Source organism: Callionymus lyra, chromosome 12 (genome assembly GCF_982586985.1).
Source record: "Callionymus lyra chromosome 12, fCalLyr1.hap1.1, whole genome shotgun sequence".
Classification (NCBI taxonomy): domain Eukaryota; kingdom Metazoa; phylum Chordata; class Actinopteri; order Syngnathiformes; family Callionymidae; genus Callionymus; species Callionymus lyra.
In genome coordinates, this window is record NC_141829.1 from 10,475,066 (window position 1) to 10,492,747 (window position 17,682).

The 17,682-nt window shown below is 37.6% G+C and overlaps 1 protein-coding gene across 1 annotated transcript in view; it reads right to left on the minus strand.

Annotated features, from left to right (window-relative positions):
- Positions 1–17,682, minus strand: part of stat4 (signal transducer and activator of transcription 4) — a 31,135-nt gene that overhangs the window by 8,582 nt on the left and 4,871 nt on the right. Inside the window, exons 8-38 of the mRNA XM_087804585.1 lie at positions 17,489–17,640; positions 16,954–17,112; positions 16,780–16,872; positions 15,594–15,653; positions 15,393–15,413; positions 15,209–15,302; positions 15,090–15,134; positions 14,926–15,009; positions 14,760–14,858; positions 13,458–13,590; positions 13,097–13,149; positions 12,927–13,021; positions 12,711–12,844; positions 12,466–12,657; positions 11,828–11,873; positions 11,638–11,746; positions 11,053–11,072; positions 9,666–9,673; positions 9,516–9,539; positions 4,656–4,785; positions 4,437–4,581; positions 4,250–4,342; positions 2,706–2,783; positions 2,555–2,635; positions 2,338–2,480; positions 1,102–1,239; positions 937–1,029; positions 807–866; positions 709–738; positions 555–645; positions 415–450 (exon numbers count right to left, since the gene is read on the minus strand). Coding sequence (XP_087660711.1) covers positions 415–450; positions 555–645; positions 709–738; positions 807–866; positions 937–1,029; positions 1,102–1,239; positions 2,338–2,480; positions 2,555–2,635; positions 2,706–2,783; positions 4,250–4,342; positions 4,437–4,581; positions 4,656–4,785; positions 9,516–9,539; positions 9,666–9,673; positions 11,053–11,072; positions 11,638–11,746; positions 11,828–11,873; positions 12,466–12,657; positions 12,711–12,844; positions 12,927–13,021; positions 13,097–13,149; positions 13,458–13,590; positions 14,760–14,858; positions 14,926–15,009; positions 15,090–15,134; positions 15,209–15,302; positions 15,393–15,413; positions 15,594–15,653; positions 16,780–16,872; positions 16,954–17,112; positions 17,489–17,640 — 2,739 coding nt within the window. The remainder of the gene's footprint in view (positions 1–414; positions 451–554; positions 646–708; positions 739–806; positions 867–936; positions 1,030–1,101; positions 1,240–2,337; positions 2,481–2,554; positions 2,636–2,705; positions 2,784–4,249; positions 4,343–4,436; positions 4,582–4,655; positions 4,786–9,515; positions 9,540–9,665; positions 9,674–11,052; positions 11,073–11,637; positions 11,747–11,827; positions 11,874–12,465; positions 12,658–12,710; positions 12,845–12,926; positions 13,022–13,096; positions 13,150–13,457; positions 13,591–14,759; positions 14,859–14,925; positions 15,010–15,089; positions 15,135–15,208; positions 15,303–15,392; positions 15,414–15,593; positions 15,654–16,779; positions 16,873–16,953; positions 17,113–17,488; positions 17,641–17,682) is intronic.

A 17,682-nucleotide genomic window follows, 5' to 3' on the forward strand; every position in this document is an offset into this window, starting at 1 on the left:
TTTAAGCCTATGCCACAAACCACATGGTCGTTCTTTACATTTTTTAGTAACATTAACGTTGTTGACAACGCTAGAGAGAACAAAATTCACGAGTCATGACAGAAAATACAAACTTGTTAAAAAATGCTACATAGTGCTGCTTGAATAAATTACACTAATCAGAGTCTTTTAGGAACGGGCACGCGCCGTTGGATAAAAGTGGGAGGTCCCGAGAAGCATTGCGTTATAACGAAGACAACGGCGAAGAGAGTCAACATCACTTGCATAAAATTGCTCAACACTGGATGCTAATCGTTAGCTTTTAAAGCTAGTGACTTGTGAATGTGAAAGCCTTGTTTTTCGCCCGATATTCCATTATATATAATGTAAGATCAACCGTAACTTTAAAAAGTATTTGAAAGTATTATTTCTTACCTTCAACACCTTGGCGTTTTTTTTATCAGCCAATTTCTGAGGGACAACAAAGATTTTTAGTGATAACATACCATCCATAGTCGTCTGTTGATGCTGCCCTCTAGTGGTCACCACATGAACTTCCATATACAAAGTCGTACCATGTCAAACATGGCGGCCAGTCCTCCATCCGAAGCGTTCGCGACCAACACTTTGCTGGCGTCGCGCGTGGTGAAACGAAAGGATCGAAATCTGCAGATATGAGATCGTCAGTGAGCGAGGGAAAGACTTGACCGCGAAGACAGACAAACGTACCCCTTTAACTTCTTGACCTCTTCGGCGTCCCTTCGCAAAGAAACACGGAAAAAACGTTTTTTAAATGGACATAGTGGGATTTAAGCGCCTCGACTTACTTGTCAAACACCGGCTGGACTTTGAGCACACACTCGAATTCAGGGAGATTTGCCAAGAATCTAAACGAAGGGGACGAGCGTCAAGAACTGGATCACATGCTCTTATAATTCCACAAGTTTTTAGGGTCACCTCACGGCTGTCAGGAACTGCACCCCGGTCTTCAGTATGAGAGGTCTTTCCGCCAATTTGGACGAGTACGGCTGCCTCTGGACCACGAGGGCGCTAAAAAGTTAAAACTATTTTAGAAGGAAAAACGGTTTCTGACGTCACGCTGTGACGCGGTGGTCGTCTCACTTGGACAGAAGTTTGGTGATCAACGACTCGGTGTACTTCTGCAGGCTGGCCTCCATCTCGTCCTCCGGGCGTCTCTGAACCGGCAGCGGGTTCTGGAGTTTACGCATGTCCATGAGCACCCCCCCCACGCCGGTGAACCTGTGGAATCCCACACATCTGTCGTTTTATACGATTCTATACGACTGATGTCCTCACCATCGTGACAGCTATAGCGTGAACCCGTCATCGTTGGTAACACCGTATGACTAAGATGGTTTAAATATCATGATTTCATTATTCATTTTTTCCCCAAACGTCTACATTGAATTGTTGCGATATTGTGGGGGGAAGGTTGTCTACGTCTTCTAGAAGAGATCTGGGGCAGTCATTGATCGTAACTTAGGATACATTTGGATTTATATCCTCATTAAACCATCATCTTTGACAATGACAAAGCTAAATAAAGTTTTAATCATCAATTTCCTAAAAATTCTGCATTCAAATGTAAGTAAGTAATATTTATTTATATAGTGCTTTTCCAGACCAGGGTCACAAAGCGCTTAAACAAACAAAACAATACTCAAAAAAGTATATACTTTAAAGATCAAGATAATACTGACAACAACACAGGAGTTCCAGAAAATCAAGGAAAAGCCTGAACAAATAGAAACGTCTTAAGATGTTTCTTAAAGGAGTCAGTAGATCCATCAAGCGCAAAGAGAGAGGAAGATTGTTCCAAAGCTTAAATGTCATGAAATGTCAATCTACTAAACTCTAAATTAGTTTTAAACAACCAATAGATATGGCAAAAATGTATAAACTAATGAATAATATATTTTTTTTAATTAACAAATGTGGATTTTAAGTTAAATGGTCACTAAAATGGATAATTCTGGGGGTTTTTTCCCTAAGATTAATTCGATAAAATCCATGTGAAGCTGCAAACTCAACATCACATATGAAGTGCAGCCACAACTATCGAGCTTGCATAATGCTTTGCCGCCCAGTCGGGCAATCACAGTGTTGCCAATACAGAATTGAAGTTTCCAATCGGTTAGGTGAACAACGATATAATCGATATAATTGTATAATCTAGCAAAATGTGATTAAATCTACCGCAATCCCATTGCACGAAAATATTTTTTTAGTTTTCTGATTATAACAAGCTTAAAAGCAGTCGTCACGCATCGTAGAAGTCATAAAAAAAATTATTATTTATTCAGAGGACGAAGGAGAATAAAAAAAAAAACATCTCACCAGTTCTCCAGATTTGTCAGACTCGTATCCTGAGGAAATCCTACGCAGGCCAAGTGCTGGCGTCGCCTCCACTTGGGCAGCTCTTCGTCGATGAGTGTCTTGACGGCCGCATCACAATGGTGTAAGATTTCCACGATGACCTCCTGCGACGACACAAACGGGTATTTGCTCACTTCAATGGTAACATATTGAGAGAACATTGTTCCATCAAGACTACCTGCTTGGTTTGTATCACGTTGGTTTGTGACTTCCCACCGTCATTTTCGCCCAAAAGCTCCTGGAAGGCCTTCTTCACTTCCTTCGAGACAAGGAGGAAACCACAGGGTGAGGATGAAAACAAAAAACATTGACGTATTTAATAAGTTTACCGAAGTTCGGTTCTTCAGGTCCTCGATGTATTTGTCCAACAGGTGGCGCTGTTCATCTATCGGCTGGACCACCGCGAGCTGAAAAAAACAAAACAAATAATGCATTTTTGACGTGTTTGAGGATTGTTAAGGGTAAGGAAATACCTGGAGAATGATGGAGATATTACAAAAGTATTCAAAAGACTTGATTAAAAAATGTGTTTTTGGCTTGCAAATAATATTTTTTGTGTTACCATCATCATTTTATTTTATGTGTTTTTTAATGTACAATTAAAATGCAAAAGTTTTTGTTGCAATCAAACTTCAGTCGTGACGTCCTCCACCGCTAATGAAATCAAGCGAGATCCCGGCGATGACTGAGGACGAGAGGATACATTCCACTCCAGCTGTTTTTTTAAAAGCGGATGTTTGGAGATATTTGGCTTTCAAAGCAAATTCAAGCGGTTACGACTCTGGTGTTGCAGAATTTAAAGACCACCGGAGACTCAAGTACACGACAATACTACGGATACTGTATATCCTTGTTCCTACAGTATCACAATATATGATTTTGTTGCGCCTGTATTATTATACTAATCGCATCACCAGATTCTTGACAATACACACCACTATTGTTTAGACTTTTTCTTTCTCTCCTCCTCTTCTTAATTTTTCAATATAAAATATTTAATATAATAAATGTACATGACAGTGGTAAAACAAAATAAATAAAACACCCAAGTGAAAACAAAAACCATCGATTCTCTCATGTTAGCGCACGATCCCTCTGTATAGTGTTGTGTGGTTCATTTTAAAAGGCATTGAAGATGGTTATTGCCGTCGGATAAAAACTATTTTCAAGAGACAGCGAAAGCTCACAAGATTTAATAGACGACTTTTTAAAAAAATACAACAATTGTATTCATAAATAAATGTTTATGGTACTGGTTGTAAATGACAAATTAAATATAGTGGGTCTTCAAGAATAAATAATTGGTGTCTGATAACTACTAGAAGGGCTTTGCTGTAATGGGATTAGAAGGTGTTTGAATGGAGACAGAACCTCTAGTGCAGGGGTGGGCAATTAAATTTCTTCAAGGGCCACATTAAATTCTGTGAATATTGTAAGGGGCCGTCGAGAAAAAGAAAGATGAGAAAATCACTAGAAAAAGGACAAGCGTCATTAGGCCGTGACATTTATTAAGCTAAATAAGCTGCAATTTTATTCTTGTATGAGTTTTTTTCAAAACATTTCTTCAACTAACTTTTAATATTTTGAGGGATTAATAAAAAGGAGGGAAAAGGTAAATAAGTGTTGTAAATGAATAATAAATACAAAATACTCTTTTTAATGCATTAGAACCATTTATACATGATCATACTTTGACATTACAAGGGCCGCATAAATACAATCAAAGGGCCGCATGTGGCCCCCGGGCCGCACTTTGCCCAGGTCTGCTCTGGTGGTTACATAGCGCAACTGCGTCCACCCAGTTACACGAAGGTTACAGCCTCTACACGAGTGGGAAATACCGTAGTTGAAACCCCTTAGTAAGGACACTTACCTCTGGTCCAGATGAGGCCAGGATCCGAGCCTCCTCCTTCAAACACTTGGAGAGAAGAGCTGCCATATGCTGCGGTTGGTTTCCAAAGCTCGACTGCGTGACAAACAAAGCCGGAATCGGTCGTTCTTAAACACGACTAATTCCAATGTCTGTAACCGTTAAAAGCGTGGAATACGAATTTGCTCACCTGGAGGTAACACTTGTACATATTATAATCCGGCTGCTGCAGCACAGGTTGCCTGCCGACAGGGTTCTGTAGCAGTTGATCCAAATACTCGATCAGTTCCTTGAAGCAAACGTTGGCCTTGGCGGCGTCGGCTGCAGCCGAGTCCCTGGAAAATAGAAGCAGGATATTTGTGTTTAAACACGATGGCGAATACATTGTGTTGCAGGTGAATTCACTTACCAGTCCTGACTCTCGATCCAGTCGCTCAGACACTGGCGGATCTCTCTGGGAAACCCTCCATTGTACAGCTGGAGCACTCTGGCCTGACGGTCTGGATCCATCCTGGCGAGGTCCTCCCAACGCACCATCTCTGGAAAAAGATCAACATGACGATCACACTATAGGTATTTTAAATAAAACATGGATGTCACAGGTGGGTTGGAGCAGATCTGGGATAGGTGCAGCACCGGGGGCCCCGATGTGGCCCTTTGACTTTATAACACGAGTAAAATATATAGAACTGATCATGAAGGTCAAAAGGTTAAATATTTTATTTTCATCATTCATTTCCACATAAAACATCACATGTTTTCTTAACAAGTTGATTGAAGAAATGTTTATTTATTTGTATATTTAAAAATAGCATAAACTTTGTTAAAAGTAAAAAAAACCTCACTTCACACGCACGCACACACACACACAGTAACACAGACTGAGAGACACACAGACAAAAACAAAGAGACACACACAGAAAAATAGAAAAACATACACAGTCACACACACAAAAAAGAGATAAACACACACAAACACAGAGACACACATACACAGATGCACACATACACAGATGCACACACACACACACAGAGACACACATAAACGCACACAAACACGCAAAAAGAGAAACACACACACACAGATGCACACACACACACACACACACACAGAGACACACATAAACGCAAAAATAGAGAAACACACACACACAGATGCACACACACACACACACAGAGACACACATAAACACACACAAACACGCAAAAATAGAGAAACACACACACACAGATGCACACACACACACACAGAGACACACATAAACGCACACAAACACGCAAAAATAGAGAAACACACACACACACATAGACACAGGGACACCCACTCAGAGACACACAGAGATAGAGACACACTCAGAAAGACACACTGACACTAACACAGTTACACACACAAAAAATAGAAAATCACACACAGTCACACACACAAAAAAGAGATAAACACACACAGAGACACACTTAAAGACAGAGAGACACACATACACACACACAGGCACACACACATACAGAGGCACACATAAACGCACACAAACATGCAAAAATAGAGAAACACACACTCACAGACACAGGGACACACACATACAGAGCCACACATAAACGCACACAAACACGCAAAAATAGAGAAACACACACACACAGACACTGGGACACCCACACAGAGACATACAGAGATAGAGACACACTCAGAAAGACACACTGACACTAACAAAGATAAACACACACACAAAAAACAAAAACACACACAAAAACAAAAGATTAACACACAGAGAAACACAAACACTGAGATGCACAAAAACAGAGGCCCATCCACACACCCATAATATGGTGTCACAAAAGCAAGAGAGCGCACACAGTGAACTTGTGCCTCGTAATACATGTGTTGTTTATACATGTTAATTAATTATAATTTTAATTCCAGGAACCGCTGAAAAGGGCTTTTCTTCCGCGGCTTCTTAACAAAGTTACAGAGGCTTCGCAACGACTCCCTCTAGACATCGGCTATTTGAAATGTGGTGGACCACGAGATGGTTCTGTCAAGCCAAATCCAGTTCCTGCAGAGTGTAGGAGGTTCTTTAACGGAGACCTCTACGGCACTAGATCAAGAAGACAACTATGGACAAGACACCGAATGTCACATTTCCAATAATGATCCACGGAGAACAGGGACAGCCAAAGTAGGAAGTTACTGTGGAGCAACATTTTTTTTTGTGCCCTACATTGCAAACATCCTTAATGTTTCCATAAAACTGTTCAAAACGGTCAAACGGCATGAAAATGGAACGACTGTCTCGCAGTCGTACAGCGACCTAACAAATTACAAAATTTACGACTTTGTGAGGTCACTAAAAAAGAGTGAGTGAGTGAGTGAGTGAGTGAGTGAGTGAGTGGGTGAGTGAGTGGGTAAGTGGGTAAGTGAGTGAGTGAGCAAGTAAGTAAGTAAGTAAGTAAGTAAGTAAGTAAGTAAGTAAGTAAGTAAGTAAGTAAGTAAGTAAGTAAGTAAGTAAGTGAGTAAGTAAGTAAGTAAGTAAGTAAGTGAGTGAGTGAGTGAGTGAGTGAGTGAGTGGGTGAGTGAGTGGGTGAGTGGGTAAGTGAGTGAGTGAGTGAGCAAGTAAGTAAGTAAGTAAGTAAGTAAGTAAGTAAGTAAGTAAGTAAGTAAGTAAGTAAGTAAGTAAGTAAGTAAGTAAGTAAGTAAGTAAGTAAGTAAGTAAGTAAGTAAGTAAGTAAGTAAGTGAGTGAGTGAGTGAGTGGGTAAGTGAGTGAGTGAGTGAGTGAGTGAGTGAGTGAGTGAGTGAGTGAGTGAGTGAGTGAGTGAGTGAGTGAGTAAGTAATATTTGTAGAGCGCTTTTCTAGACCAGGGTCACAAAGCGCTTAAACAATCAAAACAATCAAAACAATAGTCAATAAAATATATGCTCAAAAGGTCAAAACAACAAAGGAGTCTCAGAAAATCTGGCCAGGGAGCATCACAGCCAGGGACACTTTAATCGCACTAAATAAAACCTGTGCTACATTTTGTCGCTCCTTCCTGCCTGCTGTGGTCAGATACTTTAAAAAAAAAAAATTTAATTGAATTTTGTTATTTTCTCCACTTTTTCTGTACTTTGTAGTGTGTAGACGTTTTAAATAAATTCTAGTCCTAGTAGTTATTGTCTTTTTAGAATGTTCACTGTTGTTGATATATTTAAAATGTTCGATTATTTATTATTTTAAAGGACACCTAATGTGAAAACTCTCTGACTTATTCACATGTTGTCAATGTTGAAGTCGTCCTCTTGAAAATGCAGGAGGTCGTCCATCATGACGTTGCTCCGTTTTGAAGTAATTACTTAATAAAGTTCTCTCCCGTCTCAAATCTCGCCAAACGAGATTACGTTTTTAATGTCCAAAACGGGAGTTTTAGGGGTGAGTTTGATATTTACCTGAGTCCTTGAATGGAACTCGTTTTTTGTGACCAATCAGAGCAGAGTGGGTGTGGTTGCTTGGACAAGACTTCTGCTGTGTCTCAAATCGCATACTAGCGTACTCAAAGTTAGTATTTTTAGTGCGTAAGTGCGTCTCAATTCTTAGTATGCGAAATTTAGTGCGCCATGCACACTAAATTGTCACTAAAACGCCCACAAAACTGAGTATGGTTCGATGGACACTATCTACCCTAAACGGTTCCATCTTAGTGATGTTATATACGGAAGTTACGTCATATATATAAGCATATATATATATATATATATATATATATATTCATAATATATATATATATATTCATATACTTACAGGTGTTTTTTCAGCAGCAGTAGAAGGATGACACGTCTTCGGTGCTGATACCAGCTTAAATATGTCGCGAATATTTCAATTCTCATATTTTTTCTTTATTTCTTTTTCCAAACTTCTAACTGCCGGCAGGTGTCGATAGTGTTCCTACAGCTGGTTGTTAAATAGTAGTAGAAGAAGAAGCTGTTGCATCATTTCCTGTTTCCTGTTTGATTTGAGACATACTATCTGTGGAGAATTTGCATACTTTTTAGTACGTATACTATCCTGATGCATACTAACTTCTAGTATACTAAGAGAAGTATGTGATTTAAGACACAGCATTCTTCTCAGACGGCGCATCTTAAGTGGGCGGGGCTTAAGCATATTTTCTAATGTAAATATCTTTATTAAATGAGAGTTTTGTGCAAAAAGAAACATACTGATAAGTACAATAGAGGTCTTAGAAAAATTTAAGAGACACTTAAATCGGCACATTAGGTGTCCTTTAACATATTTGTATTTATTATTATTATCACTCAGTTGTAGAATTTGCGTCACGATAGTGTGTCATACTGTGTCACGATGTGACGCCATACACACACACAAGCAGAGACAAACACACACACAAGCAAAGACATACACACACAGAGCAACACATGTACGCACATAAACACACTGAGACACGCAAAAATAGAAACACACACACACCCATAGAAACACACACACACACATAGAAACACACACACACACACATAGAAACACACACACAAAAATAAAAACACACACATAAATAGAAACACACACACACCGATAGAAACACACACACACCCATAGAATCACACACACAAAAATAAAAACACACACATAAATAGAAACACACACGCAAAAATAGAAATACACACACACAGAAACACAGAGATAAGAGACACACAAACAAAAGACACATGTACGCACATAAACACACTGAGACACGCAAAAATAGAAACACACACACAAAAATAGAAACACACACACACACATAGAAACACACACACACACACAAAAATAATAACACACACATACAAAAATTGAAACACACACACACCCAGAAACACAGAGATAAGAGTCACACAAACAGAGAGACACACAGGCACATGCAATACACACAATAATATAGTTCTTACTACACTATACAATACCCAAGAATGTCACGAAGACAATAATATTCCCTACATGTGTGTCTTAGTATGCAGTACAACATGAAATATCAACACCGAATACTGACTATAAATACACAACTGCGGTGTTGTTGAAATGACCTGAATAACTTGCTTGAAAGATTGATATAAGTTGGTCAAATAACTGGAGTTTGTGTCGGAATAGTTACAATAATAATAGTAGTATTTTAACTTTCCGACAAATATCTTCGATGAACTTGAACTTGACGACAAAAATACCGGTTTAAACAGGTTCAAAACATCCACGGCTACCAACGACGACATACTTTATCCGTAAATAAATAAATTACATTAAAGTGACTTACGTGACAAACAAGCTAGTTTGTTATCTGTCGTTCACGGGTCGAAGAGAAGGTGTGTCTGCTCCTGCAAACACCACTTTAGGCCATTGACAGCCCTGACGTCACTGACCTATGGCTAATAGCCTGTGTGATCACGTGGTTTACGGTACAAACCTGTCAAGCTGTTGAAAGGAAGCTCGTTTAGCGTTTCCGTTTTAGCAGGAAGTCTTTCACATTCAACGGCTCAGTATTAGTTTGTTTTTTTTACACATGCGGTTGTGTTTAAAATGACAACTTTATTTTTTAAATGTGCAATTAATCGAGCCATTTTAAACACTTGGGGATTCGTCAAAAGAAATACTCACTAGTGGTGTTTAAATAATTCGTTTAAAATAGGAGTTTACGGTGAATTATTACTGCAATTCATTATTAATTATCAATTTATTCATTATTAATTCAATCTACTTAATAAGTTTTTTTTTTTTAAAGTTCACATAGGTTCTTTTATTTTTATATGTATATACCGTATTTATGGATTAATGATAAATTAATTAATCTATCTATCTATCTATCTATCTATCTATCTATCTATCTATCTATCTATCTATCTATCTATCTATCTATCTATCTATCTATCTATCTATCTATCTATCTATCTATCTATCTATCTATCTATAGTTTTACCATTATTTCGAATCTATAATTTTGATTACATTAATTGTATTCTACCGATATTATATGTCTAATATTTTACTATTCCTTTCTTGATACATGTTTTTACTTAACATCTAATCATTTTCGGAAATAGATTAAAAATGGAGATAAATTAATACATTCCTTTTTTTTACATAATGTTTACATTTTTTTTTTGTATACTCTACCTTAATGAAAAAAATACACTAGCTTAAACCTCACCATTCTTCACATTGTATTTATTATTTTTCAATACATGATTAAGAACTGTCATACAATTTGTTTACTTAATTTTCTTTATATTTCCATATCTTGACTATTTTCTTAATACTTATTTTATCTCATATTATCATATTTATCTCTTGTTGGTATTACAACATATTTTTGTATTTTATTTTACTTATTTTTGTTTCTTCATGAGGCCACAGAGAAAAGATTAAATCCCATTTTAATATCATTTTACGTGTGTTTGGCATGTAATATACGATTTAATATGAATCATGAATCATCGTCAATACTATCAAGGTTATTAACGTCAGTTTATTATGAAAATAATTACAACAAAGCAGGATAAGAAAAAGAAAAACGTATAAGATAGACAAAATAAATCCGAACAGCTGTTAGCTCTTCATGGTACTATTTCTATGTTGAACATCCTTGAAATCTGTCACGAATGTATAGAAAGATTTAACTTAAACATACAAAAATAAAGTTCACCTAATAGAAGAAGGACCATAGAAATGTAAAAACCTGGTTATATGTATTGAAAATAATAATAATAATATTGAAAAATAGCAGACGATTGACAGCAGTTGCTTAGTGATCCGTTCTGGCAGCAGTTTAGGGTTTGATGTCGATCCTTGTTTACGCTGAATATGGAGAACTGCCCTGGAAGATCAAGCAGAAATAAGGATGTGATCAGCAAATTTTAGGTTAAAAGTATTTCATTTGTAGTTAGTTGAGCAGTTCACAAACATGTATTTTGTTACAAAACACAACTAAAATCGGGAAATAAATATAAAAAACTAAAATTGGTCAAAATAATTTGAAATCTCTAAAATATTTTTACAGTGATGTGAGATAAGAAGTGTGTTGTTTTTCTGAATGGACGAATAATCGAATTATTAAAAAAATAATATTGACTTTCTAAATAAAATAATATAAACATCATGAAAGTGTCCATAATTGAAGTTAAAGTTTTGACTAAAACAAAAAGAAATAAATGTTGCAAAATTGGCTCTCTGACCAAATACTTAAAAATATGGAAAGTAAAACAAATTAATAAAATTAGTTAAAAAACACAACAACTTGAAGTGTAAGTTAAATAGAAAGTCGACTAAAAGTTACTTTTAATGTTTTTATAATGCCTAAAATAACCATAATTTTTCAATATCTTTTTAAAGATTATTTTTTAAAATTCTGCTGAAATAAAGGCGAAGAATAAATATCTCACTGTGTTCATATTGAAGCATATTTGATCGCTGAGCATCTCAAACTCTCCGGGGGTCATGGGAGGTTCTGGGGACAGACACTCTGGCGACGCCACACTCGAGGTGGAACTGCTACAGAACAGAATAATCAAAAGAAACATTAAACACTTGTGTGACCTTTTTCTACTAACGTTATTGTTGATTTTGACTCACCGCATTTCAGATATTGGAATCAGGAAAGATGGAATATAAGGATCCACTGCCACAAACAATGTTGATAAAGATTAGTTGCATCTTGACATTAACATTTTGAATAAAAACTTGTATTTCAGTAAAAATATTTATGATTTTAGAGGTATTTTTCATTATTTAGAATGGAAAGTTCCTGAACATGTGTTTTGATCATTCAATTAAAAAGAAGATATAGTATAATATAATAATACATACATTTCAGGTTAGGAATTATGACTTAACGCTTCTACTTACTTAAACAAAGAATATAAATCAGATCTGATTCAAAATCACATATATTACTTGTATACAAGTGTGAAAGTACGACAGAGTTAGCATGTCTGTCTGAATCCTTTCTGATGAGCTGTTAGTTCGCTGCTATATCTTCGTTGCCGTTTCACAAGTCGTTAATTATCCAAAGATTTCATAATGAATATAAAAAATATCTTCATAACAATGTATTATTTTTATTCCATTTCTATTGTAGTATTCTGTTCATTAATATTTATTTGAGCTTTTTGGAGCTAAATTATCTTTATTTATTTAGATATCTTGATTAAATAAATGAATTTGGACTTTTATAAGTTAGCCTTTTCCTTAGTGAAGAAAGTCACCTTTACCTTTGCTGGGTTGACAGTTGTACAGGCGTCCAAAGGCCACATCTTTAGGAATGTCGGGGTAGAGGACCTTGAGAGGGTTTTCCGGGGCGGAGCCGTCTGAGTACACTTTGTAGTCCCGGATGATGTGGGGAAGCGACACGGCACTCAGGCCACTTTTCGTGTACGGCGCCACCGAGTTTAGCTTCACCTCCCCTGTAGAGATGCTGTAAGTGCGGTTCCTCTTCACAGAGACGGTCATCGTTTACCATTGTCGTGCTCCACCCAGGTGAAGGTGATTCCTCCCAGATGACTCTCGCTGAAGCGCAAGAGGAAAGTTCCGGGCTCCTTGTCGTTCAGTAGACTTCGCTCCACCTCTTTACTCACGAATCCCATAATGTAGCTGCGTGGAGACGTCAAACACGACGATCACCCGACTCGAAAACCTCAATTATTTTTTAAGAAATCCCATCACAAGGACTCACTCTTCATTCCAGACCGGCATGAGGTGCTTCTTGATGAGCTCCAGGATGGATTCCAGCCAAACCCAGAAACTGAAGGACTTCCCTGGAATGTTTTCCTAAAATTAAAATGGTGCTTTTAAGATTAAGTGCTTCTATCCAGGGTGATATTTTACAAGAGATGTTAATGTCACCTTTAAAAACTTGGACCAGGAGACCTGGAAGTCGGCGCCGGGGAATTGCTGCCCTGTAAACACAAACACTATAATAATAAGAAGGGTTATTTGTATTGTGCCTTTCTAGACCAGTGTCACAAAGTGCTTCCTAAGTCACACATTCCCCCACTCACACACACAATCCCACACTGATGGGAGTAGGCTGCGACGCACCGCACCAGTTTTGCAATCAGGAGCAATCGGGGTAAAGTGTCTTGCTCAGGGACACAAGGCCACAAATTCGTAGCAAAACGCAAAGCCCGCTGGAACTTGAATTGAACCCACAACCTCTCTACCATCTGAGAAAAAAACACTCCATAGCTGTGGGGCGTCACATTACCAAGTTTGTCTCCCAACATGGCCAACTGCTCCCTGTTAAGTCCTCGCCCGGCGAAGGTGGAGAACTGCCAGCTGAGAACTTCAGAGAGCTGGCTCCAGGTCGCCCAAGGCGGGTTGTTAAAAAACGCCAGATTCTATGGAAGAGTACCAAACCGATTAGAGTTTTTTTCTGTGGTGCAAAGCTATAACGTCATCAAGTATATTTTTCCAAGAGCCAAGATATACGGCTTAACGTATAGCGAGTCATTTAGCTCAGTAGAAACTGGTCCTTGCGAAACAAACCGGGTCTAAGTTGGTGTTTTGCTGTATCCTGAGGGAATTTTCAAACAAGATCTTGATGCTTTTCTGATGTAGGAAAGTAAATGATATTTTATCATTTTACTGCTTTCTCAGCTGACGCCACAATGTGTTCCCCCTTGAACTGTGTTTGAATCTTTAAGTCTTTTATTCTACTGACATGTGACATAAATTCTAATTATTACTGTTAATAAGAAGCAGTTTATGCGTTGCTGTCAGAAAATGAAAGAAACTGGTTCTTTCTCTTTTTTCAATATGTGATTACCGGTGGTATATTCTCAGTGGGAATTGAGTGGGGAGACCTCTACTGGTGGGGGATGAGATCCTACCCAAAGGCGAGGAGTTCAAGTATTAAGGGGTCTTGTTCATGAGTGAGGGAAGAAAGGAGCGTGAGATCTACAGGGAGATTTGAAGGCGACGTCAGCAGTCGTGTGGACGCTGCACTAATCTGTGGTAGTAAAAAGAGAGCTAAACCAAAAGGCAAAGCTCTCGGTATATTGGTCAAACTAACCTTACTTATGGTAATGAATGGTGGGAGACCAAAAGATCAAGATTGGACAACATTTGTTTAGATATAGGATGAGAAGCATGGTGATCCGGGGTGGCTGGGAAATCTGATTTGGATGCCTCCTGGATTTCTTGATAGAGAGGTATTCAAGGCATTTCTTACCCTTAGAAGACCTCTAGGTCTCCAAGGGAAGACGATGTAGCTGGGGAGAGGAAATCTGGTGCTCATTGCTGAAGCTGCTGACCCCAAATAAAGTCTTTGGTAAAGAAAAATATGATTTCATGATATGCTGACATCAAAGTCTGAGTCATGGACTTAGACCCATTGATATGTGCACAGGTTCTGGACCAGTTTTTCATCCACACCGACCTGCCGTTTTTTACGACCCCTTAAACCCAGTGAGAATACACTTTAAAAAGTTGGTTCCACATCTATATTTTCCCCTTTTTTAAGCATTTGAAATAATATTGTTTGTTGCTAGCAGATGGACCAACTCACCCTGGGCTCATCTGTGAGGAGATTGTACCACATGACAGACGCCCAGCTGCCAGTCACCTGACAGACGTTGGAGATGACCACCAGCGGCAGAGAAGAAGTCTGCGAGAGGAATCGGAAGTTGACGCAACTGTGAGAATTAATTTCCGGAACTCTTTGGCTACAGAACCTCCAGGTCGATCGTGAGTCCCTGCACCGTGAAGCGCGCTTCGAAACTCAGAGAGTGGAGCTCCTCCGTCACCGAGAGCAGACCCTGTATTTTTAACACAAGAATCCCCATTGTTACATTTGAATAAAAACTTCCTGCAGCTTCACTCGTATACAAGTCATCACCTCGCTGCCCTTGGTGCCGTTGATATACTTCTTCTCTTTCAGCTGCTGTGAGAAAATAAAAATAAAAAGCTTTGTGAATTCAAGTAGCCATCGGTAGATACAAGAAAGTCTCCCTGTACCAAGTGTCTGAACTCCACTGAGAGGCAGCCGTTAGAATAATCCTCCACGTCCATGACTTTAGTGTTGTTGGTCAGAATAAAGAACTGGCGACTTCTAAGCAGAACAAGACGTTGAGCACAAACAAATAGGTTTTAATGATTCCACAACTCAGTGACTAGTTTGAAGAGAGCTGTTTGTACTCACACTCTGCCGGGTGGAAGTTCCCTGTAAAACACAATGATTGTTGTCATGATATACCTTAGCTTGAATTAGCAATGAAACCACAGGAATCCTGGAACATAGTATTACACAATAACTGTATACTTGGACATGTATTTATATTATTTTATTCATATCCTAGTATTATACTTTTGTTATTCATGTTTGAGTTATTTGGCTTCTTACTTGTCAAATGTTGTTTTCACTTTGAGTTGATAATCCACTTCTGGAAGTTTCACCAACAGTCTGGAAAAACAAATATTAATTAACAATCAGTTTGGCTGATGAATATTATAACGTCAATTATTACATTCATTTGTCCGTCCTTTTATTTTTCCATCTTTTATCTGTGACTCTTAGATTTTCCACAGGATTCTTCATGTACCTTTGTTTCTATGTGCCGATGCATCTATATATCGATATATCTATGTATCTATATATCTATGAACCTATGTAACCATGCATCTATATATCTATAGATCTATGTATCTATGCATCTATTAATTGATATATCTATATATCTATGTATCTATACATCTATGCATCTATATGGTCTGGAAGAGCGCTATATAAATAAAAATTACTTACTTACTTACTATATCAATATATCAATATATCGATATATCTATGTATCTATACATCTATGCATCTATATATCAATATATCAATATATCTATGTATCTATATATCTATGAATCTATGTAACTATGCATCTATATATCGATATATCTATGTATCTATATATCTATGAATCTATGTAACTATGCATCTATATATCTATAGATCTATGCGTCTATATATTGATATATCTATATATCTATGTATCTATACATCTATGCATCTATATATCAATATATCAATATATCTATATATCTATGTATCTATACATCTATGCATCTATATATCAATATATCAATATATCTATATATCTATGTATCTATATATCTATGCATCTATGTATCTATATATCTATGCATCTATATATCTATAAATCTATGTATCTATACATCTATATCGTTTTATCTATATATATATGTATCTATACATCTATGTATCTATACATCTATGCATCTATATCATTTTATCTATATATATGTATCTATACATCTATGTATCTATACATCTATGCATCTATATATCAATACATCCATATATCTATGTATCTATGTATCTATATATCTTTGCATCTATGTATCTATGCATCTATATATCTATGTATCTATGCATATATATATTGATATATCTCTATATCTATGTATCTATACATCTATGCATATATCGTTTTATCTATATAGCTATATAACTACATCTACGCATCTATATATTTATGTATTTATGTATATATATATACAAACAATCAGTTCAGCCGTACCTGACTTTGGTGGTGAACTGCACTCCAGTTTTGATGATGAGAGGTTTCTGTGCATGCATGGGCATGCAAGGCTGCTTCTCCACCACAAATGAGCTGAGAGTATAGCCACACATTGATCAGTACGTTGAGATCTCACTCAAGGACTTTCTGTGTAATGATGTTTTTCACTGTTACCTCTTAATGAGGTGATAGATGAGGCATTTCACCCTGTCCTCCATCTGAGGTTTCTGCAAGGGGATTGGGTCGCCATCGTAGGTGACCTTTAACACAAGCTCCCCAAGTTTGTCCAGCTGACGCTTTATCTGGAAAAGACTCTGAGCCGTCAGAGTGAACCTGCGGAACAAACAAACAGGTTTAGTAGGAGTTCAGTAACAGAGCACAACAAGTACAGAACACAGACGTGACAACAAGGATGGTCAAACAAAGAGAGGCTAGGCTAGAATAGTTTAGTCTAGGCTTGGCCAGGCTAAAGCTAACTGGTTATATTATTGTTACCGTAGTATTATAAGTAGGATAGATGATGAATGATTGCTTATATAAGTAGAAGACCGTCCACATTGAGTCTGGTTCTGCTTGAGGTTTCTGCATGTAAAAAGGACGTTTTCCTGGCTACTGTCACCAAACACCTGCTCATTACTTATTGGGGAATAAAGCAAAGTCCTCATAATATAAACAACTAAAGTCTTCAGACTGTTTTCAGAATGGTTACCAATTCTCCAGCTGATCCAGGCCAGTAATGACTGGACCCCCGATGACTGCGATTTGCTGTCGTCGTTTCCAGACGCGCAGCTCTGGGCTGATCTGGGACGTCATGAGGTCATCGACTTCTTTGATCACGATGTCCATCTTAGCGATAATGTCCTACAACAGAAAAAAAAAACACATCTAAGCGTCCACCCCTCA